Source organism: Haemaphysalis longicornis, unplaced genomic scaffold, assembly GCF_048455015.1.
Source record: "Haemaphysalis longicornis isolate Haplotype H1 unplaced genomic scaffold, Haemaphysalis longicornis Haplotype H1 scaffold_1, whole genome shotgun sequence".
Taxonomy (NCBI): domain Eukaryota; kingdom Metazoa; phylum Arthropoda; class Arachnida; order Ixodida; family Ixodidae; genus Haemaphysalis; species Haemaphysalis longicornis.
The window spans coordinates 463,386,643-463,413,793 of record NW_027526203.1 but is presented as its reverse complement, the minus strand read 5'-3'; the positions used below and the strand labels follow the sequence as shown (position 1 = coordinate 463,413,793).

Here is a 27,151-nt window from a genome sequence, read left to right as displayed (position 1 = left end):
TATCAACAAAAGAGAACTGAAAATTTCAAAGCGTGCATGTGAACTATGAGTGTATCATGGCCTTTTTTTTAAGAATGTCTGCACACCAGAGGGCCGCACATGGAATTGTCCAGAACATGTTTTTGCCGCCTCTTAAAGGGACAGACATTTTTGTCGAGTATCAAGTATATGTTCTCTATCCCAAATGAAAGGGCATCCTTAACAAGAATGGTTTTGCTGATAATGTCCTATAACTTTTGAAGTCGGAATTTTTAGATCTAAGAGCCGTACGTGTCCTCCCAAAAAATAATGCTGGCAGCCATGGCATACAACAGCGCGGCAACCTACTTTTGTCTGTATGCGAGATGAAATGCGGTATTTAAAAACTTGTCTCCAGCTAAAAAAAATTTTGAATTGCAGGCTTTCTTATTCCTTTATGTGTGTTTTTTAAAAGCCAGCTATATGTATGGATGACCTAGTATGACATACTACTCCATTTTGCACAGAGGCACCATCTGTTGGGATGGACGGGAGGTATAATGCTTGTGAAGGTCGGAGTTCAATTCTCCCCAGGCACATTCTTCTTTCTTTTTTTTTAAGCTGCTGTTGGCGTTTTTGGAAACTGAAAATGAATATTTCGGCAGAAGAAATGCCCCTGACTGAGGCAGAATCGTCAAACAATGTACAACACAAGCAGGAAGCTCGTTGACTGGGTCTGTTTACTGAATGCTACCACTGATTCCAGGCATGGAGATTCAGCTAACCACACTGAGAGCAACCCAGCAGTGGTGGGCAGCGTGTCTATGTTTAAAAATACATACACAGTTTAAATTTATACAAATGCTTGTGTTAAAAGGTTTTCAATGAGTGAATAAACATTCCAGCAGTTTCAGTATCTGCAAGGTTTGCAGGTCGTGTGACCAGGCCCCGTAATGTAGTGTCATGTTTGTACACTATGAACTACCACCTTTCAGGTTTCGGAAAGTTTCGTGCCAAATTAAAATTATTTCCGCCAATTCGTTTATAAATTGTTTGTGGTTACCCCGCTATATAAAATGCTGGCTTTCACACAAGCTAGAGAACATATACTCCACAAAAATCAGTTGCCTGTCCCTTGTCAACACTTGTCAAGTGTAATCAACACTTGTCAACTTGTTACGGTCAAAGGGTCTGTATGGGCACGTCAGTTGACGAACCCACCAGCTTTTGTGCAGTTGGGATGCACCTCCACTCAGATGAGCACGCACTTGGATTGCCATTTTCCTCAAATTCTAGACAATAATTGCTCCCTTGTTTGTTATTTGGGGGGCTTTCATAACTTTGGAAATATTCTGTGAATATGTAATCTTGCCCAGAAGCTCCTTTTGATTAGCTGCAAGATTTTTGATGTGCTTGTAATCATTAAATGTGACAAGTTCAGCACCAAGAGCTCGGGAAAGATTTTAAAGCCAATAAAAAGAAAAGCTTGCAGTCAAGATCCCGAATTCGGTGAAAATTGCCAATGTGGTGAAAAGCCCTCGGGTAGTCAAACTTGAAAGCCGTTGTGTGAAGTGGTACAAGGGGCCTTGTCCAATGCACTTTTTCCAATGTCATGATCTCTAAACTTATGGAAGGCAGCCCCAGCTTACGATGGCTCACGACAGTACACGCAGCACAAGATACATGACAGACTGGAGTACATGGGGCAGACCCTCCACCACTTCCAACCGAGCAGCTGCACTGCTTTAAAAGGCTAAGCCTGACATTGCAAAGAGCTTAAGAATGTGCACAGCTCAACATGTCAGTAGCATATGCCACAGTTTAATCCCCACGGTATGAAATGCAGGCATGTGCCTTGCCATATTTTCTCCAAAAGACAAGACAGTGTAGAGCATGCCGCTGCCCTAGACACAGGTATGCCCGTCCATGTATGCAAACGCACACAACACATTGTGGCACTAACAGCAGGATCTGTTTCAACGCTTTCAATGCCGACAACTTAGTGCACCTACATGCATGCTTGCAAGAGTAGCCTGACATTATGAAGCAAAGAATAGCTGCTACTCACAGTACTTTGGTCGGATTACCAAAACAACAGCTGTTGGATTCTGTCACAAGCTATAGTTACGGCAAACCAAAAAATGAACTGCCGGACTAACCCCCGACTCCTCACTGCCGTCCTGGTTGCCAGAATCTGCAGCATCAGCAGGCCGTGTAGACCCAAGCTCTTCCGTTATGGTGGACTGCCTGTAGAGTAGTGGCCTCTTGTGACGCCCGACAGCAATAGTAGCCACGTCCCCTTCATCTTCCTCATCCTCTACACTCGACAGTTCTTCACTCTGACACGAGCTCTTGTGACCATTGTTGTTAAAAACAGACAAGCTGCAAGAAGAGTTTACACTGCCCCCATTAACACTGACGGGTTTGCTGAGCCCTTCGTTGCCAGCAGGACCATCCAAGCTTGTCAGCCGGTGCTCGTCAGCTAGCTGAACTTCGCCCAATGCAGCCTGGTGCCTTTGCCGCCTTTCGTCAATGATGACGCGCACGGCCCGCCGCCAACGCCACCGCATGCGGCGACTTTCGGAGGTGAGCAGCATGATGCCCGATTCGAGGTCAAAGCTGAAGGTCTGGTGCCCAAGCACGAGCCTCTTGTGACCGGGCACCTTGCCCACGGCACCCTGTCGCTCCAGAAATTCCCGGTTGGCTGGTTCCAGGATGCTGTCCGAGCTGCCCCGACTGGCGCTGCTCAGCAGAAGACTGCTGGTGCGCGCCAACTTGGCAGTGGCGGCAAAGGACCGCGTCTTCTGGTTGTGCTCCATGGCCTCGATAATCTTGGAGCTGATCGCTGATGGGGGACTGGACTGGTGCAGGGGCGCTGTCAAGGAACAGAGGACACACGGTCAGCAGCAGCACACGGGCTGGGTTGTCGCAGAAGCATTTCCTCGATCAGCTGTAATGTAGCTGATCGAGGAAATCGAGGCTTACAGCTGTAATCAGCTGTAAGCCTCTTCAGAAGAATTCTGGCCTCCATTCTTACCCATGCTGTGCCTCTCACATTGAATAGCAAGCACGGGACCCACATTACACAGCTAGCGATTAGAAGAAAAAATGGTTGAACAGCTGGACATGTTAGCTGCTCCCTACATTGTGGCTTTCGAAACATCGCGCTCTTTGTTATCTGCATGATATGGGTACCACTTCTTATTAGCATTCAGATTCCCAAGAAGTGCTAGTGCTTTCACTCTTCGACATGTTTCCAAATGCCCACCATGAGTTTCCAGACATGCTGCACACACCATCTAGCCAGACCTAACATGACTTCATACAACATTTTCCGTTACATTAACTCCTGCATATAACCTTGCTCATGAAAATTGCCTTCTGTGTGGTGATGACACAATGTCAAAACAATTATGGGAATAGGTCAATACAATTCATAAAGACAACTGTTAATAAAGGTGCACCTAATATTTTGTGCAACTTATGTGCAAGCTCTTACATGCACATCCATAACATGTCCCAACAAATACACTGGTGAAACCTACGAGATTGCAAAAGTACAGTATATTCCTCAAATGAACTGGAAACAAAAGATGTCCCCATTGGAGTTTAAAATTTGGTACAAATAATTATTGGCCAAATAATTGATTTGAAGCTCAAATTCCTACTATTTTAATTTAAGAATACAAAACTTCAAACGCTGGTGCTTCTCTCAACCCAAGCAACACGCCTGCTGGCCTAATTTGCTAGGTCTTTATCAAATTGACAGTTGACATGTGCTAAGTGCCACTGTAAAAATTACCTAATCTAAGTCATTTCTTAAACCTAGTGGGTACGTGGTACGGCGTAAACTGGGTCATGTAAGGAGTCTTGGTGGTGCAGACAGCCGGCGCTGTTTGTGCCTTGGTGTAAATTATGCCTGCCAAATTTTTAAGCTTTCATTTCCATGTCAGCAATTTCTCTGGGTTTGAAGTATAAATACTATAATCCAATATTTGTACATTTTGCTATTCTTTGTACATTTTGCTATTTCCATTCGGAGTTCCTTTGAAATTAAATTACCATTTAAATACCTCTTACTATTAATAAATTGCACTGCCCAACCCATTGTCCATAAAAACAACAATCACTAATGTAATTGGCAAATTGTTACTTCTGCACACATCTATATCCAAGTAAAATAAATATAACAAGAGGCATTCAGCTTGCCAACTCCTCTACGATCTATGCACTTGGTCAATACACGGCATGCAGACAGGAACAAAAGGCCATTCCAATGGGTTAATGATTGAATCGGCGGGCCAATTGAGCACCTTCCAAAAAAGTGGCACAGGTACAGAGAAAAAAAAAAAAAAAAGCGAAGCACTTAGATACACTCACAGCTAGTGCAGGTGCAACAAAAACACGATGCCGTACCACACATAATGCAGTGCAATGCAGCAACCAAAAGGAAAACACTACTACCTAAACAAACTTTAATAACCCACCAGTTCACCCAATGTGCAGCCCATTACGACACTTATTTGCAAGTCAGGTCTATTAACTTCTACACACTGCTGAGTGTTAAGGCAAAATACAGCAATAAAAGAAAACTGTCTCCACCAGTTTCTTTTATTGTGTACATTCCCGCAACATTTTGCAGTGCATACGCATTAACAGTCATGGCTCACTTGTGAGCCACATTTACACTTGCCAAATATTGGTTCTGATTTACTTCGACTCAACATCACCAAAACACCTCAAGAAGTGAGAATGTCCCAGTAAGTGCCTACTAACATAGCAATACAAAAATAAGACATGCATCGCCAATCACATGCCACGAGAAGAGGTGCAAGTGGGTTGGGATCCATCCATGCTGGCAACATGCCCGTACCATAAGCAAGATGAGATACTCACATTAAACAGGAAAGGTTCTAGAGAGACCCTGCAACTGTCCGCGCGGAGAGCAGAGGATTACGCAAAGATCGAAAAGTTCCACTTGGGTTGAAAGCTACTCACTGCAGACGAGCAAAGACAGGGCTGCCAGATGAAGTCGGAAGCATTTTAATGCCCAAGACCTCAGTGCAACTACAGCAGGTACAGTATGAATTTCAAGGCAAAAGATGCGAAGGTTAGTTGGCTTTGTCTGAAAATAGAGCCAATGTACAAGTCCGGAGAGTCGAACAGCACACAGATTGTTGCAACCACCCTTCCACCTTCTCAAAAGCAGGAAATGTTAAGCACAAAGGAAGACCAATTAGGCACAACACTCCTCTACACATGTGGAAAGACTCGAGACAGACTGTACACATGGGCAAATAAAGCAGCTGCTGCTGCAATGATTTGCCAAGAAGCTCCTTGAGGATATAGAGCCATAGATGTTATACAGGGGAAATAAGAAGAATGGAATCTGATAAGCAGACAGAAAACGCCACTTGGGACAGCCTTGAAAAAGGAAATAATAAAAATTACTTCATTTGTAACCCTGCATAAGAAATAAACACACTTATCAAAGCATGTAAATATATCACGAATAGACACTTCAAATAAGCATGTTAGTACAACCAAGAGGCAACATCTGCCACCAAATGAATCACATTAACATGGGCCCAAAGGCAGGAAATGCCCCTGCAAGCAAGTACTTGCTCCAGACATCAATATTCGCTTCTGGTGAAGAACACAAAAATGAGTAAAAAACAATGAACATAATCATAATCACAGGAAGTTAACAAGTACAGCATTGGTTCAGCTTCAGCAAATGCCACCACACTGTTAACAACTTGGTCTTCACGTTACCACGGCAACAACAGAAAGAAAACTGGTTCTCGGAAGTTATCACAGGTTACAGGGAACAACTGTGAAAAGTTTCACAAAACGAGTAACAAAATAGCATTGATTCACTACTGCCTGCACTCAAAGCCCTCCACAGCTTCCCAGTATCACATCAGCCAGCAACTTACAGATGCTGCCCAGTACCATGCCCAAGCACCCTACCCTCAGCGGCACTCAGCTTTGAGTGAAGCTACCGAAGTAACCGCTGGCATAGTGCCCCAATGATCAAGCCCAAACACGAGACTGACAGTGTTCTTGGATTTGGATTTGATGGTTAAGGCACCGTACACAGAACTTTCACCAGAGACCTTTAGGCCCTCGATGACACCGCCTCTGGGTGGTATGTGGTTCGACAGACTGACACAAAATCACGGATAACAATTCCAAAAACTTGCCACTCAACAGAATGCACGATATTCTCGGCCATGCCAGTTTTGTTAATTGTCCCTCGATAATGTGATGTACCAGATTTTATGACGAATTAGTGCGGTCCTAGCAAGCTCCTTGTAGAAACAATGCACCAAAAATATATGACACAAGCTGATGATGGCCAGCTAAATGCATCAAAAGTTGAACAACACTGAGCAGGCAGTAACTGGCCATCCGGTGACGCATGTTTACCTCCACATGCTTTGACACCTTCTGTTGTCACACCATTCCTTTCTGGTGATTTGCTTATAATTGCTGTGCTGCTTTCGCAGAATGTCTCGATTGTGGTTTTATGTGCCAACACAACACCTCAGCTAAGGGAAGGGCCAAGGATTAATTCGTACCACGAGGAATCTTTCGCTGGGAAAAAAAAAAAAAAAAAAAAAAATCAGGAGGAGGAGGAGTAAACTTTCTTAAGGCGCGCCTTAGGTGCTGCTGTCTGGGCACCCGCCTGGTGGGGGGTTTCCTCTAGTCCAGGATACCCTGGCCTGCACTGGCCACCCAGGCCCTCTCCACCAGGCTATGCTTGGAGAAGAGCTTGGGGACGAGAAGACGACGGCGACAGGACCAAACCAGTGCCATCCAGCCGTCCCCTTCTTGTTCCCCCTTTTTCTCTTTTTTGCTGGCACCTTTCTTCGAGATGCACCAGCTCACCCAACTTGTAATGAGTTCTGCATCTTTATTAACTAGCGCGTTAAAATATTGCGCACACAGGTGGCGTTTTTGTTTTTCGCCTTCATTGGAACAATGTAGTCATTAGAGCCTGGAATCAAACCTGTGCTCTCTTTAAGCCTTTTCCCCACGCATTTTCTTTACGCAAAGGTGCTCCTGACAAATAGGTGGAACTGCACACGAGATGTTGATGGCAACCTCCTTCAAGGGATGGCTACTTCTTGAAAAAAAAAAAAAAAGCAAAGCGACAGGAAAAAGTCTTGCGGAAAATTGCGGACCAGATGTGGAAATAAACATTTTTCACTCTCTGTTCCAATGACTTCTAGTGCGTTATTCGTCTGCACGCTGCAGTTATAACAGAAACTGAAGGACTACCGCCACGGAGTTTACTTTGAGGTTCCACACAACTGCACCACGCGAGATAAAGAACCAAAACTGATCACATGACAAGCTAGATTGCAAAAACATTTAGGAAATTCTTGAAAAAGTCCAATAATCGATATTCCACTGTATCACTTCCTCATCAGCGTGCTCGTAGTGCTTTCGTTGGTTTAAACAGCTTTCAAAACATTAAACTTTCCCTCGCATAAAGTTGGGGTGATATCACGGATCGGAACAATAAAATTGGTCTTCAATGCCCACTAGTCAGTATTTACAGAACTGCTGTAGAAAAAAAAAAAATAGGGCTTTGTGAGCTGAAGCTATACCTGGGCTATAAGTCATACCATGGTGGAAAGCTACAATTTACTTTAAAGCACCTGGGGATCTTCAACATGGGCCAAAATTGCATACACAATGACATCTTCATTTTACGCCTCCATCAGAAAAAAGAACTATTGTGGGCGGGAGTGAACTTGTGTGCTTGTGCTCAGCAGCATAATTAGCCCTAGCCACTGATATTGTAGGGTGGATCTTCTACAGAACTGCCTAAACTGGCGTGCATCATCTGAAGTAAATTACAAAAGGCACACAAAAACTGGTCACGGGGAATTTGAAACGCATGGCTGCTCACATATCATTTGGTGCAATGTGCCTCAACCCTGCACTACGCAGTTATTGGACTTCCCCTTCTACAGTGTAATGCAGTGTGTTTGCTCTCAGTCCTGTTTTATAAGTAATGTTCAGGAAAGGCAGCCAAAAACTACAGCATGACGCTTTCTCCCTCTGCACTGCATGTCAGCACAAGCAAATGAATGGAATGGCTTTATGACTTGCTCTTCCCTCACCATGCCCTTCTTTCCGTACCATCAGCCTGATGATCTGCTCCCCTTGTAATCTAGACATCTCATTAAGTCCACAAGCAGAAAAGTAAGCTCACCATCTTCAAAAATAACAAAATGCCCCGACTCCTGCGAAGAGTGGCGTACAAGTGGGACAACTGAAACACGTGACGTGCAGTTAACAAGCCTGATGTAGAAAGCTTGTTCTTCCATGTGGTCTTGCACGTGGTCTAGCATGTGGTCTCACACATGGCCAATATGCTTCCTTGGACTTGTGGCTAAGCCAGGAAGAAGCTTTGGTTTCCTACGATTACAACTGCATGTTGAATCCTACTGCAAGGCACCTGTGGCAAGCTCTCCCAGCAAGAGCAGCTCGTTCCCAACTAATGCTTCATTATCTGGGCTGAACTGAATAAAGAAATAAGCTAAGCTGCCTGAACACACAGCTTCAAAAACTGCACCGTCCCTTTTCTACAAGTTGTTTGAAGGATATAAACAGTACATATAGAGGATATGCCAGCCGTCACACTTTCTAGCCACAACAGCAGAGCTGCAATGACACTAAATAAGAAAATAAGCTAAGTTGCTTGAAAACACAATTTGGGAAAACTTCACCTTCTCTTTTCTAGTAAGTGTTTTAAGGATGTAAACAGTACACATAAAGGATATGCCAGCCGCCGCCCTTTCTTGAACAACAGCAGAGCTGTAATGATGATGCACACAGGCCAGACGTGTGGACACCTCCCTAGCATCTAATTTCTCACCACGGTTATTGGTGCACCTAAACCTAAAAGGGGCGACATCGAACATTGTGCCAGAACATGAACTCGTTCTTCCATGCAGCTCAAAACACTGAAGAATCACCCCTACGCTCATGAAGATGACATGAAACATTTCTGCAGCCTTCTACATTTTCCAGCCCTTTACATCCACTATGGTACCACAAAGCGTACATCAGAGCTGAAGATGAGATTTTTCACTGCACAACTCGCTGAAAAGGACATTCCCCTCTGAAATGCCACTTTCTGTCTCGCAATCCCTTCAAAAAGAGTGACACTTCTTTTTACCCACAGGGTTCTTCCACATGGAATGTGGCCTGCCAGCTGACCTTTCTCCATACTCAAAATAAGCACGTGTACACCCTTTGTTTTTTTTTCCCCCGTCCCTTAACAAGGTTCCAGATGTACCGAAACTACTCGAGTCCTTTTGACCTTCCAGTGGTGAGCTTATTTCTTATAAATGCACAGCGGCTGACAATATAGCTTCAACAAAAAATGAAATAGCGTCTTCAGCCATTTCACCAACTTCTGTCGAAACGCACAGCTCCTGCTACAATGATCAACTCTCTCAATTACACCAATGTTTTCCATATCAGGAAATTGCCAGCGCAAACATAATTTTCCAGTCTGATTATTTAATTCATGCTTTCACATCAATTTTGCATGAAACAGAATTCCTACACAAAATTCATTCATCAAAAAACTTCTGTAGTTAGCTGCAACGTCGAAATACAAACTGCTATTCAAATCCACAGCTCTGGCCCTGTGCTTCCCTTTGAGGGGGAAAAACAAAGGGAAATGATTGAGGGTCACGACATAGGGTGCCCCAAGGTAAGCAGAGGGTGAAGCAGTAACAAGTTTTAATAAGGGCAACTGCACTTCACAGATGAGGTGAAAACTTAGACTAGAAATTTAATCTCAAATGGCAGACGACTAGCGACTTCGAAGGATAAGTAAACGTCGTGCTATGCGCGGAGCAAGAATGCAACTGCACCAGTACATTCATGGTTGTTTTATTTTCCTGGCAGTTACCGTATTTTCTCGCGTATAACCCACCCCTGCATATAGCCCACACCGGACTTTCTGTCGACGAATAAAAAAAAATATATCCCACACATTGTATGAACCAAAGCTATTACTCAAGCAACATTACACATTTGTTTATGCAAAGAAATTACCTAGCTGACTACGTAACTAGGTGACTTGCCCAATACATTTTTCTCAAGTTTGTCTATTGTTGAGCTCTGTCTGCAAAATAAGCCCTGTCAATGGGATAAAAGGGGCTTAGTCGCTATTAATGCTGGAGGGATATCACGTGCTAACGCGTTTTGCAAAGCTGCACTAAAGGAAATACCTCGCATTAATCCGCACATACTTCAATCCTGAAATTTTCGCATTTTTGGTGCGGGTTATCTGCGCGAAAATACGGTATGTCGTGAAAGCATGTCTTACTGTCACCTTCAGCTCGATACGTCCAGGTTGTAAGTCTTCCCAGATCATACTTTTTCTTTTCAGGGTCTGGACTAGTTCAGGGTCTGGCTATGGTCTGGACTAGTTAGCACATTGTTTAGAAAGTTTGTTGACTGAAAACTGCAGAGAATGACGAGGATAATAAAAAAACACCCGAAACTGCCCTTCACTCTGTGTGTGTCTTTCATTTTGTCTCCATCATGCCTTGCAATTTTCAGAGCAACATCTCTTCTAAAAACATTTTTATTTCCCTCCCCTGAAAAACGTATCAATCAGATCCTACTGTATACACAAAATATACTAACTTGCATGTTCCGTTATTTGGCTGAACTGTTGAGATTTGTGTTACAGGCAGCTGAGGCAGATTAGAGAGTTGACCACTGCCACTAAAAGTCATCAAACTATTATACATTTGTCAATGGTGCACGGCTGGGTGATTTTGTGGCCAACTTGCCAAACAAACATTCATGAATGCAGATAACCCGCTGAAGGTGGAAAACAATTCAGGCGGCCATCCATAGCAGCTTGTTTTTCGTGAATAAATGTGCTAGCGTAATTTGTTCAGCTTGTGCTCATGCAGATGCACAATTAGAAAGCAGAGGAAAATCCTTGGTCATGAAATGCTTCGTAGGTGAACTTCTCAATGATAAGATGTTTGGACTCTGTGCGAAGCTGTGATTTTGAAAAAGGGCTGCGTGCTTAAGCAGCATACAGATGGTTTTCTTTTACAGGAAGCAAGCACATTTTGTCACAGGGAGTACAATAAGATACCCTCAACAAAAACAAAAAATGGTAAAGGGGAGGAGAAAGACAAGCAAAGGAAAATACGGCGGTGCCTACCGTATTTACCCGATTCTAACGCGCCCCCGATTCTAACGCGCCGCTTTTCCTGGCAAAAAAAACGAAAAAACTTGCACCTCCGATTGTAACGCGCACGGGACTTTCTGACCCAGACAAACGAATGCGAGAGAAACGGGCGATTTATTTCCCGAAGTAATCTCACTCATCTCACTCCTCGTCGCTCTCCGCTGACCACAACATCTCGGCCTTGGTGCCTTCAAGCGTGTTCGCGATGCCACACTTCTGAACAAACGTTCAACCATGGTCTATGGGATCGTGGCCCACGCCTCGCACGCCCATCCCGAGAGCTTCTCCAGAGGTGCACGCTTCAGCCGACCGCTCGTTTTGAACGCGTGGGAGCCGCTGCTGCCATTGCTGTTATTAAGCGCACAAGTGAAACAATTTGACGATTTGTGTGAACGCCGATAGAAAAGCCTAGGCGCCTAGGCTTGCTGCGTCCGAAAAATCGTTGCTAAAAGCTTTGGCGCCATCTTGAGATGGCGATGGTGATGGGTGGGACGAAATTTCCGCTGTTTCGGCAGTTTCGGTTTTGTATCCGATTCTAACGCGCATGCGATTTTTCGGCCTATTTTTCTGGAAAAAAAGTGCGCGTTAGAATCGGGTAAATACGGTAAGTGCTAGTAAATTGAAAGTGCTGGCATTGACAAACCCAGCTGACAGTAAGCAGTCAACACTATAGCCTGAAGAACTTGCGTTACTAGAAGTGTACGAAAAAAGCTGACTGACACGAGAGATCTTAGCTCCACGATGCACAAACGTGGTACAAAGGATGGCGGGAATTCTGCATAGGCACACGAAAGGGGTTACAAACTTTGCAGAATAAAATTTTGGGCTTCCTGCTGTTTCTGAAAAAGCGATATTTGGCTTAGATATCCTTGACTGCGCAATTATTTATTGTGAGAGTTCCTTTGGCAAGCTCAAAATGTGTTTCGGGGTGCTTTTAGGTACTCCATAACATACCAAACTACATACACATGCAAACCCATTTCCAACATACCTAACTTGATAGAAAAAATCCATACACTTTTACCCCACAGTAACAGAATTGCAGGGGAAAGCAAAGAGCTTCGCTTTTGTGAGAATTTCGTTACTTGAGAGCCCATACGCTAAGAGACCAAACTAAAAAAACTGATTATTTTTTTGTGTGCATAATATTGCTTTGCGGCAGCCAACCACTCTTCTAACGATACTGAAATGCCAATTAGATTTTCGTAACATTTACTGGTTTTCAACAAGCCCATAACGAGCCTGTATGGCTGCACTGGCTCAATGCAGCATACAGATGGGGCACACTTTTGGCATGGGCCGCCTTGACAGTGTGCAGTGTAATGAGACGAAGTTGGAAGGGTGCTTCCTTCGTGGCATGCAAAAAATGGAGAAATCGATAACTCTCCCCTAGTGTTGGATCGGCAGGAAATGCTATGCAGAATATAATGAGCATACAGCAAATGCGGCTTCTAATGCATTTGGAAACACTGGAGCACATTATAGCCCTCCACAGCACAGTGCATATTTTAAGCTTGCCTGTAAAAGTTGCCCCTTACCTTTGTCTGCCACTCAACCAATTGCTTTAGCTGATAATGAGAAATTACAGCACTGTCATGACGAAAAACATGTCGTAAGAGTCAATGTTGTAAATGGGTTAGACAGTACTCTATGACCATGTTGTTAACATCTACACCGAGCAAAGACAAAATTGCCAGTGAAGGCGTAAGATACATTGCGTGCGCCTCCCTGCCTTTTCTCTGGATGCTGTCAATGCGTAAATGTGGGCTAGTTGGTTCGAACTGTGAAACATGGTTAAGTAGCGCGGTAAGGACGGGACAAAAGTAGAGACCACACAGGACACTAGCGCTAGTCCTGTGTGGTCTCTACTTTTGTCCCGTCCTTACCGCGCTACTTAACCATGTTTCACAGTTCCCTGGATGCTGCTTCTTACAGCCCTCATAACTGGGTTTTTCAGCATCTCTGCTCCAGCGGTAGAAGAAAAGGTCGCATTCCTTTCTCTGTGACACAGGTCCTGTGCTCTGTTATTCTAAACAACCTGGATTATTATTTGCACTTTATAATCTACAAGTAAAGTGATTTCTTCCATTCCACATTACGAGACTACCAGGAAAGCTGGGACAGTCCTGCCAGTTCAATCACGTGGCTACCATAAGAGTTTCCTTCGTAGCCCTTTCAAGCTGAGGCACATTGAGGCATTAGCAATTGCTGAAACACCAGGAGCTGAACCTCCAAAGCTTTCCTTTGCCCGCTACACTGTGCTGTGAAGTGGCTGTGGACAAGACAAACCATTTATAGATTTAAAAACCCAGCCGTGCACACCCTTCACAAAAGCAAAGTCAAACTATACTAATTATTTTCAAATAGCTCACATAAGCTTGCACTAAATTACAAAAACAGTTCTACTACTTTCTGCGAGACAAGTGTTTGCGGACAGTCTACTGTTTTGAACTGGCCGCACGAATCCACTCCCCCAAGAACCTCAAGCTCAAGTCAAGTTGTCGAACCGTGTCAGATATTTAAGACTACACAACAACCTAAATAAAGCTTTGTTTCACTCAGCCTAGTACACTACTTCGAAGATCAGAAGATGATACCTCGTGGAAATTTTTATAAACTTGACTCTAAGGGACTGAGGAGAGCGAGTGCCGCTACGCAACTATCGCATACCCTGCGTGACGTAGTCTTGACTGGCCAGAGACAGAAGCATGCCAGCTTGACACAATGAAAGGGAGTGAAGTCATAACAAGAACAACAACAAAAAGCAGCCTTTCAACATTGGACCACTTATCACACACCTGAGTGAAAGATCTGCAAATGCATAATGCATAAGCTAGTGTGCACCAAAAAGAGTGACACATTTGTTCATTGTGACAGGTACTATCAAGCAAAAGAGCAAACACAAAAATTCACACTGCTACATTCGATACAAGGCCTAGAAATGCTACTAACAAGGTGCTTTTGGTCATAACAACTCTACACGTATTAATGACACTGACAAACAACAGCATGACAGTAACAGTTTGGCCTCCAACTCCCAAAGAAAGTCTGCTTGTGTAAGTTATAAGCAGAATGACAGATGAAGAGAGCACCTTTCTATCACACACTATACAGCATGCGCGAACAAAATATTTAAAAAGTTGCCCGGAACAACCTGGTTTTTCAAACCAATCCTAACTTTGCTTTTTTTTTTGCCTAAAATGTGCAGTACCTTTCAAACGGTCAGCTATATAAAAAGAAAGGCTGCTTAGCATGGCTTCAAAAATGCTGTTTCTATTGTATTATTGCTTTTTATTTAATCAAGCTTCAAGGGGAAAAATTCATCAGCTAAATTCTCTCGCCAAATTTACTTAGGTAATGTAAATAATTGGTTACTTAAATAGAAGCAGTGTTGCTAGGGTTTCAGGATTCGTTCTCACCATGCAACTACCTTGAATCAATAAACTATAAATGATAAAGTTTTGCAAGAAGAGGCATAACTAGTATTAGAAGTCAAATACATAGATAAATTAAATCAGAGCAACCATTCTCCACAAAACTGCACCTAGTGATATCTTCGTTAAAACTTCACTTGGGTAAACTTAAAAACAGGTGAAAAAGAACGTTTAGATGAAGCTTTGGTCATATAAAGCAACCAAAACAAGCAGTTGGATAAAGTGGGATTAAGTTCAAACAAAATACGAGAGATTTTACTCCCCGCATCTAATATTCCGTGGATATTTGCGCAGTTTACCCCACTAGATATTACATCTACATGCGAGTGCACGTACACGTATTCACAAAAAAAACTCCTCCTTTAGGCCACACAGCCAGCAAAAACATTAGCACAAAGGCTGCCAACATGCTGCTATCACAACAGTTCAAAAGATCATTTCTTATACACAAAGTAACCATGGGCCTCGTCCCAATACCATTCAATTCATATTCTAGGGAGACACTCAAGACCCAATAAAACTCCAACCTTCAACGATCCGTTCTGTCATAAAATGCTCACCCAAACATTTAGAGCCCGAAGTATTGCACATGAAGAAGACACTTTTACGCACACATGCAGACAAAGGCATGGTTACAGAGCCTTCTTATGTGGAAGTCAACTAGACAGCGGAGAAACTTAGCAATGGGTAGTCGTTACAGGTACATATGCATGAACACCAACCGTTCGCTTGAAAGACAAGCATACAGCAGCAACAGCCAGACAGGAAAAAAAACAAACAGAGGGAGAGGCTGCCTAATTGCAGCCAGTCACACCCACATAAATAAAACAGCTGTCCAAACAAGTTCTGACACCTACTTGAGCCTTAACATATGCCACAGCAAAACGGCTTCACACACACACAAAAACACGACAAGCCCATCGCTGATCTCAGCACTATTACGCACCTTGTTTTGTTGTGGCTGAAGATAGTGCAGTGCCAACAAAACTTTTTTTCGCTCAAAGGGATGTGGAAAAGCAAGAGTAATCAAAAACAATAATGCAGTTCGACAGATCCAGAGCTCATGTCCTGCCCCTAAGCAATATTTTTCGAGGCTTTATTAAGAAAGTCTTACTGCTTCTGCTGTCAGTGCAAGCACTGTAAGGTCAAGATTCAAACATTTTCGGTAACAGGTACTAACTACTGCCCCCAGAGTTCTGCGCTAGCCGGCAAATTGCACTCACGATAGGCCCTCACCACTTGACAAGCCAACACAATAGCTTGAAAACTTCGAGAAACGTAACAGTACTTTGAATACCTCACTACTTTTAGCTTTATAACCATCACTAAAATCTGTCCCAAAACCAGGACGCATTCCTTTTGCTTCAAGTTTTCATTCCTTCAGTAGGGCCCAATGTCAAAAAAAAAAAAAAAAAACCTGTGTGCCCCCTACAACCACAAGTTTGTAAAAAAGAAAGAAAAATTAAGAGTGCAGAGGGCATTCAGCAGCACACTGCACTTCAGTCAAGCTTCCATTACAAGGAATGACATCTAAACAAAAATCTTCCAAGCTATAGAAAAAACAACAACCAAAAAAGAACACTGCATTAGGCATAATGTCAAGCCTTTGATGAAAGCCTATGCGTGTTCAGGCTGTTAAAACACCAATTTGACGAGAGCCTTTCAGGTGCTGCTGACACTTCCCTCTCGCAGCAGCTATCAAACCAAGCTTGACCGCACAGCCCGGTGTCCCATGGGAAGCACCTGTCCTCCGCCGTCGACAGTGTTGCGCATGTGCTCGAGGCCCTCGATGTAGGCCTCCCAGGTCATGGTGGTGCCGCCGTAGGTGACAGAAATGCTCGGCACGGCAGGCCCCCACAGGCCGCTCGCGGAGGAGGAGGAAGGGGCCTGGTCAGCGGGCCAGGCGCCCCGCTGCTGCTGGTCACGTCGCGGGGCCAGCGAGCGCTGCACGGCTCGCCGCTGGAGCCAGCGAATCTGGGCATCCCGCAGCTGAAAGCGGGAGCGCGCATCCTCTCCAAACTGACCTGGCAGGCCCGCCTCATGCCGCTGGCTCAGCTGTTCTTGGTGGGTGACAAAGCGGCGCATGTCCACGCCCCGGGCTTGCGACGGCTGCACCAGGAAGCGCTCGGGGATGCGCGACACGGGGTTGTCACTGCGCACGGGCCCGCCAAAGCCCAGCGCAAGCAGCAGCTCCTCGGGGTCTTCCCGCCGGGCTTCGAGCAGAGACTCCACACTGGGAACGAACAAGCCGCCTCTGGAGCCTCTCTGGAGCTGGGCCTGGCGCACAGCACGTGACATGACCGTACCAGACCGTACAAGAGCCCTGCCACACACCTGCACAGCCCTTCTAGAATAAAGTGATCCTAACTGACAGGCCGAAAAAATCTGCGCTTCCTTCGTGTCCCGACCACCCGCCATAGTGTCACAATTGGGATACTGCCACCGGTAAAGCAAGTGCTTGCATAGTCATTTTCAGTGACCCCCAGAAATTGTGATGATGACCGAAACAGCAGACTGGCATTCCCCTGAAGTCTCTAGGGCACTTTACGTTGTTCCACTGAGTGCCAGAATGAACCTGACCGTTCTGCCACCCAATGAAATGTAAAGTGTTCTGGATGCTTTGGGGAAATGCCTGTTGCCCCCATTGCTGCTGCCGTTCGGTCACCATCACGACTGCCACTACGCTTCCGGCCTCGACAAGCAACACCAATAATCGGCCATACAGCAACACAGATACACACCCTTAGCAAAACAGTATGTTGGGCTAGTTGGTTTGACATGCTCAAAATATTAAAGAGTGCAACACTGAAACATGGACACAGAAACAGGTAGACACGATGGCGCTCGGCTCACGACTGGTTTTACTTTAGATGGAAAGGGTACGTATACGGCTGCCAGAAGTAAAAAAGGCATAGATATCAGAATGACTTCTCGTCAGAACTGGAATAGCATAGCATCTGTAACAAAGCGTACTTGCCACTTCACAGGACAACCGATCAAACAGAACTTATGCCTTACGATTCCTCACAGTCAGAAACTATGTAAAGGGCATCGCATTGTAACGCCCACCTTCAACCGAGCAAAAGGTGTGTGCACATGTTGTCCAAGAGAGTTTCAGCAACACGATATCTAGGCTCGTGGTTTTCCTAATTTTGTGGTTGCTAGCATCGTGGAAGGCCTACTGCATAAGACAAAAGGCCAGACTAAGCACAAACTGCCCGGGGAAGATTCAAATTCACAGAGGCAAGCAGAGGTACCCTATATGCATGGGTTTACTGACGACTTGGAAAATGTGGCCGCAAGATAAGATGCACCCCTTGCTGCCTCGCCACCTTGAAAACTTAGTCGCCTTTGCGCACAAATCTCAGAGGTGGACAAAAAAAGAACCCCATTTGGCAAAAAGCCTGCTAAGCCAAATGAAAATGTGGCTCACGACACACCTGCCTGCGCATGTTCTGAATACAATTTCATGCTGGTCATCAACTAATTAAAGTTTTCGGAAAAAGCCACACACCAGTCACAAGTGAAATATAGTATTGTAATTCCATCTAATTCTATCACATGAAGAAAAATTGCCTACAGTGCACGAGTGAAACATTAGCTTTTATACGAAATACCTTTCAACTTCAGAAAACTGACCAAAACATTGTTTTTTTGAAAACCACATTTTCGGCTTCTATGTTTCCTATTCCGTGCGTCTGCAAAGTTTTTCCGCAGAAAAGCGCCGCAAAGTGGCATAAAAAATAGTTTTGCCAGGCGCGGTGACAAACTATCAGCGCAAAAGGGCGAAAAAACGGCAATTTTCGGAGCGCTGTACCTCCGCCACGGTGCCACCGGGCGTGGCCATTTTGATTAGGGTGCCTCGATGCACGCCCGCTCCGCTGAGGGTGAGGACAACCGCGTCGTCTGCTAGCGCGATCGCCATTTTCTTGCATCCGCTAAGCGCGGGGCGCGCGTTTGCTGCGTGACGCGCCTTGATAGTGCTGGTCTCGCTAACAGCGTGGGCTTGATTTGGCTTTACTTTTGATATACATTCTTTTTCTAGCGTAGATGAACAGAAGAGTAAGGTTTTGGTGAAGGATTCTCTATTTTGAGGTGATAAGCGAAGGTATGATGAATGCCTTTCTTTTTTTACGATAGGTGACACGGCGGAAAACTTCACGCCGTCGTGTCACCGGCGCCGTGAACTTGCTGTCGTTGCGTTTATATATAAACATAGCAGAAAGTAGGCGGAGTACACGAAGGAAGGGAACTGCTGCATATTCAAGTGCGAATGTCCGGCACGCTTACAGCCACTGAAACTATTATTCGGTACTTACATATATAGGATTGCCTGGCGGCAAAGTGTCTCATGCATGCACTGTGCAATCTGAACGTGATTGATTGATTGGTGAGGTTTAAAGCGTCTACGCTACATGGTGATGAGGCGCCGTAGTGGAGGGCCACGGATTAATTTTGACCACCTAGGAATCTTTAACATGCGCCGAAATCCGAACAAACGGGCGTTTTGTATTTTCGTCTCCATCAGAAAAGCGGCCGCCGCGGTCGAGAATCGAACCAGCGTCTTTGGACTGCAATCTAAGCATAAAGGCTTACACGGATGTAGGAAAATCATTTAATACCTTGAAGCAAAAATACACTATGCACAAAGTTATGAACGACATCCTCCACTGCTGATACATAATACATTATGTACAAAATGATACGAACACACTTCACTGCAGTTATAATACAGGTAATGATGATTACGCTCGAATTTTTTCGAACTTGCTCTTTGAGGATTTGAATTGCGTTCTCAGCATGTGTGTGATGTTCTTGAAGTGCGGTGTATCTTCTTTCCAGGTCTGCCAACTGCTTTTTCAACTCAGCTCAATCCCTTTGTGTCTCACTAGCTGTGAGAGTTTTATTTGTCGAGTTTGGAATTTCGATATTCAAAGCTTCGACACCTGGGCTGTTGAGTTGGAGGTTTTCCGATGGCGTATCTTGTGATACCGTCTCTTGTGATACCGATGGCGTCTCTTATGAGTTGACTCGGGGAGGATTTCCGCTGTCTGATGATGCGTGAAGTTTTTCAGCGGGGTTTTCCACCTCTTCATTGTTGGATGTGGGCTCAGGCTGCGTTCTGTCTCCGGGTGGCTTTCGCTGCTTTGGACCGATTTTTAAAGTAATGTACGCACGTATACGAAAACACGCAGTGAATGAAATGGTAAATGCCGACCTCTGATTGGGAAAGGCGTTAGCACAGCATTTGGCTTCAGCTTCTTCCATCCATCTGCACGGATTTGTTCAAAACAGGATCTTTCAAAGTGAGCCTGCACGCTAAATTGTCAATATAGGTGCCTTTTGCTCCCGAGAAATAAGAATAAATGACGTGAAATCAAGCCAATCAAACAAACCGGCATTCACGCGTATCGGCTGACATCCCCACATGATTCACATAATAGAGGTGTAATTAACACATTTCTTTTCACCTCCATGCGCTACTTTTATGGCATGATAAGCGACAATAAATGTCTTAAATATTATAATTTTTGCGCACAACAAGATTTATAACAGACCTTAAGTTGAGACAACACGGAGAAACACGAGCATAACGCGTCGCATGCAGTTTTACGCTTTGGGATATATCATTCACACTGCCAAAAAATGGGCTTTTGGGGAAGTAAGCGTGATGCGCCGGGGTGACGCTTCGGGACTGAGAAAGGTCGCACACCTTTTTACAACGAGCGCCTTATTTCGTGATACAAAGAGAAATGACTAAAGATGCAAAGCGCCACACGTTTTATATCGGCCCCCCGCTTTAAGAGGCCACGTCCGTTTGCATCGATCAAAATATAAAAAGGCCGCAAAAGCATGATGAAACCTCCAACATAAACACGTAAAACCGTGCGTCTGGTATCGAGAAACAGCCACACAGACAAGCTTACAATAGCCCCAAATAGATTTTGCACTGCTTGGAAGCCGGGTACTGGCACTGCATATGCAGGAGTGCTTCGTCGGCTGCCACTTGTCCCGCTTGATCTTTACCGTCCACAGAAGCCGCCTTTTTGGGTCTCTAGGAAACGAAACATGCTCCAGAGATTTTTAGCGCTGCTAGAACACAAGAGAACGCAGCACCCAGACATTCTGCAAAGAGATTTTGTGAAGAGCGCCGCTTTTCGCGCGCCTAGCGCGGGAGTCGGCGGGGGCGGGATGCAAGAAAATGGCGGCGGCGCCTCCCGAGAACCGGTCTTGGCGGCGGCGACCCCTTCAAAGAGTGGCGCCACCCTCCGCAGAGCGGGCGCGCATCGAGGCACCCTAATTTTGATATCATTAGATCGGCCGAGCGTTCGTCTTTTCGGTTTATCAAACTTTCGCTCGGGGTTTGGCATCGCTCTTGGCTTGTTGTGCGAACACGATAAGCAAGATGGAGCCGCCTCGGACGCGCTCGCTACCACAGCAGACGACTCGCGTACCAGGCTCTACCAGTCAGGAAGCAGCATTTGGTCACGTGCCTTCGTTCAGCGAATAGGATTGCCAGTTATGGGGTTCTTTTCGTGTCGTTTTTTTATTCAACCAACGGCTGCACGGAGGCATTTGGGACAAAAAAATAAAGAAGAAAAGGCGCTCTTTCAAACGGTACCGATGTTGCCGCGATCCGCCATGCAGGTCGACCGCTACACCAGGTGAAAAACTCGGCGTTTTCGCACCGGCTTCAATGAAAATTCGGCTCCCACGCGCGTTATAAATCAATATCACGTTGTACATACTGGTTCACGAGGCACGAAATTTCGAACACAAGTAGATTAATAGTTGCAGAATCCGAAAATCTTGTTTCCAAAAAATCGACTTTTTCGCGATTTTTTGGCCGCTAAAACCCGTGTCCCCCCTTAAGGAGGAAATTTGTGTTGGGGAAAATAAATTATATGAGCGTTATATACCCGCATGATGCAGCCCTGTTCCTACATACTGACACTCCGCTCGCATTACCTGCACGGTCGCACCGACGCAGTGACGCCATGCCTCGTGTTAGAGCCATCTATGCCGCTGGCCCGTTCGGGTCTTTGCCGCCTTTATGTTCCTCCTTCACTCTCTCCTCTCGAGACCCACTCACTTACAAGCTATTTTGCATGCTTCGCTCCAACAAAGTTTTGCCTTGGACTCCCGACTCGCAAACACCTAAATGAGCTGGGAATATTTTTGAACATTTTCACTAGAGCAATTTTACTCAACCTCTGATGGAATTGCGTGTAATTGTTGCTTTATTTTATAACGAGTACATCGGTTCATGGCAAAAAAGATGCCGTAATAAAAAAAAAGAATCTTGTAGACATCACGCCATGGGTGAACTGTTGTTTCAGCAAAGCTGTTATATGTGTTTGCACTGATTATTGCTGCTTTTGACTCCATGTATGGATGTCATTCATGTGCAATGCAACACTAGTGATGTTTTGGTGCAATCAAGTATCGCGATTGTTGACTACCGTATTGTTTCGACATTTTTCCACTTCGGTATTACCACACAGTACGGACCCGCCTTCAAAGCAATCTTTTGCGACATATCAAATCTGTTCTGCTTTACGTTAACTAGTGGCATTGATGATGATATTGACCGTCATCCATCCTCCATCACAAGCAATGCGTTGAGGCTATGCGACTTCGACGTCTGCTTTCATCACGATAAGGCAATTTCAATGCCACTGCCTAAACACTAAGATAAAGGGAACAACCGGAGGGTTATATGTAGAGGGCGGCTGCTATGCCCTGAGAAGTGTCTTAATCACGATATACTTTTTAAATTTTACGTTTCCAAATTTTTGTTTGTTCTAATTTTTTTATTTTTTTTATTTTTGCGCACACTCTACATACCCCTCACCAGGTATGTAAAGTGTGCTGCGGAATTGCAGTTGCCAGCACTCGTTTTTTTTATCAATGTTTACAGACAAGTCACACGACACGGGGCAAAGTTGCCATGGCCATAAAAAGCCCAAGAGTTGATTCGCTGGTGTCTGAAAAGGTGACAGCTGGTTCTGACGCTTCCTCCCTCACTCTATGTGAGAACGGAGCTGAAATAGATGGACAATTTAGCTGTTTCGTTACCGCGGGAAACTGACCTACCGTATAAACCGGAATATAGGTGGAGTATTTTTCAAAAAAAATCTGCACAAAAGTCACCCCTCGTCTTACATAGCGGTCATTGGCAGAATGTAAATTGTTGTCTGGCAAAAAAGTGCAAGCGTAGTCTAGCAACAAAGTGCTAGCTGCCGTGCAAGCAATTGCCCATTTGCTAGTGAGCGTAGTCCGTTGCCATCGCCCTTCGTGTCGGACTGCTCCCTCGCTCTATAAGGCCTTTATTTGCTTATCGCTTTTCTTTAGTTTTTCATCTTTTACTCGTCGTGTGTGTGTGTGTGCATGCATTTCTGTAAGTGTCTGCTCCGAGATGAGTGGCGGAAGTCGATTGTGTCACCGAGCAGAATGGGAATATGGTGACGCAACGCTAGTTCGGCATTTCAGAGAAAAGGGTGCGGTACTGGCGGAGCCAGAAAGCTAAGCTGTGTGCGTGCAACCCCTGGAACAGATCGTTCCGTGGACGTCAAGCGGTGCACCCCGAGTTGGAGAACAAAGTGGCGGACTTTGTTCGGGAACTTCGCTCATGATCAGTGCAGGTTACAGCGGAGGCCATCCGTGGACCGGCTCCGCGAACTGTACAATAAGTGGATAGCCAGTGACAATGAAAAGACACCTACGGATGGGCTGCGAAGACCATCCCTCGCGACCGTGTCAAGCTGGGTGTCCTTCTCTTGGCAGTCGCTGCCTGACGAGATGGTTGCACGAACGTTTAGGAAGTGCTCCATCAGCAACGCGCTCGACGGCACTGAAGATGACAGTGAGAAGCAGTCATCCTCGGACGACTCTGACAGCTCGGACGAGTGACTTTGGCAGGCATAGTGAGTGGCATTGATGGACGGGCATGGAAAATAAATATTGACATTGTGTGTGCGCTTCTCTGCCGAATTATTTTTTGTCAACTTTTCCCACCTCAAGGTAGGGGTTCGACCTAATTACCAGGTCGACCTATATTCCGGTTTATACGGTATTTTTAGGAGTCTAAGACAACATTTTTTCTGTACTAAACATGTTGGTTAGGTGCATAAAGCAGTGGCCTAAAATGCAGACGATTCAATGCCCTTTCCAACAACACCAGTTGTAATACTTTTTGATAAACAATGATTGCCAAAAAATTATAAAATTCAAAATTTTTGTCCAGCCGTTGAAGAAAATAAAAAAAAGGAAGTTGTGTATAACAAACCCTTAGTAGCAGAAAACATTTAGAATATACATTTTGTGGGTAAACATTTCAAAAACCCGTCCTAGAAAAAAATTTATATGCTCGGAACAATTGTCAGATATCAAAGATTTTTATCAGATCAGATCAGACAAAGATCAGATATCAGATTTTTATACAGCGTAGAAAAAAAGCAGGGGACGGGGGGCTTCTTTCTCCTCTAACCTTACCCTGATAGTCACAGAGATCCCGGAGCTCCCTGCCTGGTTAACAGACAGGGAGCCCACCAGCCGGAGCTTGACCATGGCTCTGACAGCCACCGTTCGTGGTTTCTTACCCTCCACCTATAAGCACATCGCCACGGTTGAAGTGAGCTTACGTTTGGGGGTCGAGGTCCGCGGTGTCGCCAATACCCGGAGGGAGTGAAGTGACTTGTTTGCTCCCGTAAATCGCAAGGAGTGCTACCCTTATGACAAACAGGAGGCAATTGATCGCCTGTTAATTTCGCGTTTCAGCCTCAAAGTGCATGCCGTGACAATGTGTTTTTTCGAAACTATTCCTTGATTGACTTGAAGCTGAAAATGTGTGCATCACACCAGGTCTTCTGATTCAAGGCATTGTGAGCTACTATCCTTCCACTACGGTGCATACTTCGGTAAAATGAAATTTGTATCAAGTTATGCACGTTTTTCATTCCATGCTGGCGCCACAATGTTTGTTAGTAGTGGTTTGAGCGCTCGTAAAAGCTCTAGGCACACTTCTGGCAGATGGGCTAATAGGCAACTTGCTTCACACAACATTCAACAGATGGCGGAATAAGAGGGACTCACCTGTTAACATTCCTATGGGATTTACCACTTCAAGACCCACAGACTTAAAAATCATTGTACACCCATACGAAAAGCTTTACAAATACCTATCAATGTTCACAACGGCCTACTTTGCTTATTTTAGAGATGTGTCACTCCTGTAATCAAATAAAAAAAATAACTCTTGCTTACTCGACAGCTAGTGCCATCTATTACAAAGCGGATAAACCAAGATGTGTTTCTTGTTTATTTTTTATCTCGGAAAAGAAGTGACATATTTTTAAACGAAGCAAACTAGGCCATTAGGAACATTTGTTAATTTGTAAAACCTTACGTATCAGTACACAATGATTTTTAAGCCCGCGGGTCATTAATTAGTATGCCCCATAGGAATGTGATCGGATGAGTCTCCCATAAGCGTTACTGTATCGTGATGGAAAAAATTTAGTGTTGCATGCTGTTACAAGTTAAACAAACAGATGGTGCCACCTTGCTAAGCAGAGTGCATCGAAGCGACTAAAACTCGACTATCCATCACGAGAATGCAAATCAAAAGAGCGCCTATGTCGTCATTCTCGCTGCGGTTGCACTGTCCGCAAGATGTTTTGTAGGTAAAGTTAAAGGCCGCACGGCACATTCGCATTATTTAACCACCATCTGACGTCCTGTGCGGCACCAACATTGATGCACAGAGAGTGGCAGGTAATGGAAGTGTAGTGTGGGCAAGTTGCTTTGTTGTATGCGCCGAGTGCGCAACCAGTGGCTCCTGCGGCCGCGATGGTTCACTCGGTAAGTCTTAGGCCACACCGCCGCCTTCCTCGCTTCCAGCAACCGTTGACGTCACGCAAAATGTCATGAAATGGCTCAAGAAATTAAATGCATTTTTCAACTGCTAATTTCTTGGCAATTAAAGCATCTTTTGCTGCCGAATAAACGCTGAGAGGGCTTCGGGGCAGTTGAAATTTCGTCTGATACCAACTTGCTATTTGCCTTCAGTGTCCCTTTAAATAGCACCGTCTGCGCCCTCTTTACCTCCTTCTTTTACACACTAAATCTGACATTACGGTCATTCTACTCTTGAAGATTTTTTTTTTTTTTCCAAGCTTCAAGGGACTATGAAAACTGATCCTAATATTTGGGTCATTTTCATTGTCTTTTCAGATTATTTCATACTTTTACAACAACTGTCTGGGTAGTTAAAATGGAGAATAAGAACACCACGCCAGAATATTTGTTCAGAATGTAACAACAGCCCTACAGACACTGCCATAGGTGAACATACCTGGACATGCTTGAAATAGTCGAAAACCCAGAAGTCTCCGAGTTGAAGCTGCTTTGTTTGCTCCGCAACTCGGCCAACATGGCTTTTCCCGAACTTCCAGGAGGGGGAAAAGATGAATGCATTCGTTTGTCAATGTACCAAAAAAAATAGTAAAAGAGACACACGACAAAGAATAAGGATAAAGCACAGCAAAAATAATAAATCTTGCCATTGACAAGGGACTCCCAAAATATCCTTTTCCCGTCCCAACGAGGAAACAGGATCCACAAAGAAAGAAAAATATAAAAAGAATCACTGTGGTCAAGTCGAGAAGAGTGTGTGGCAACTTATCTTTAACTGAAGCATTAGCGTATAAAAAAGTTTTCAGGGAGGTACTCAGCATGTACAGGATGCTTTCGGTAATGTTAGACAAGTCTTAAAAACCTAAATGTACCCTTTGTATACAATGAAGGACATTTTTTCATAAAGGTTCCAAAGATCGAGTACATGCTTTATGCTTTCATTCGTTGAGATGAATCATACCGCACCCCAAAATGCACCAAATGCAGTAGCTTGCATGAAAATTCAGAGCACTGGATTTTTTCACATTAAAAAAAATTTTCACAACTCAAACGGCTAGCTTGCATGAAAATTCAGAGCACTGGATTTTTTCACATTAAAAAAAATTTTCACAACTCAAACGGCCGGAACTTGCAAGCAGGACCTAGCTTGCATACTGGCCGTTCTGGCAGATGTACAGAGTAAACCATTATTGGCGCATATTTATGGGCAAAATTTCTGCTTCTCGGCTATTTTGCACAGGGTCTTTTGAGGAGCAAAAAAACATTGCTTACGATATATTTAGAGAAACTTTGGCATTTAGCATTCTTTTGAGCCCTTCACAACACTGTAATTGAAAAAAAAATCTGCCACCTTCTCTCAGTAACAAAGTAAATAATGTCTTGATAACTGAAATAATTAAATCAGTCTTAATTAATGCCCCCAATAAAACATTGAAATTGCATAAAAAAATCTCTTATCTTTATTGCACATAAAAGGTTTCTTTATTTTTATTTTACTTTCTTGTTAAGCTCAAGCTACATCAACACTCATCAAAAAGCACAAAACTTCCCGTTTCCAGATTCAAACTTCCTAAAAACCCCTTTATTAGGCTAA

General features: G+C 44.4%; 1 protein-coding gene across 1 annotated transcript in view; it reads right to left on the bottom strand.

Annotated features, from left to right (window-relative positions):
• Olf186-m (Ki-ras-induced actin-interacting protein-IP3R-interacting domain olf186-M) overlaps positions 1-27,151 on the bottom strand; it is a 62,079-nt gene that overhangs the window by 8,719 nt on the left and 26,209 nt on the right. The window contains exons 8-10 of the mRNA XM_077693178.1: positions 25,997-26,089; positions 16,665-16,873; positions 2,118-2,833 (exon numbers count right to left, since the gene is read on the bottom strand). Of these exons, the coding sequence (XP_077549304.1) occupies positions 2,118-2,833; positions 16,665-16,873; positions 25,997-26,089 (1,018 nt within the window). The remainder of the gene's footprint in view (positions 1-2,117; positions 2,834-16,664; positions 16,874-25,996; positions 26,090-27,151) is intronic.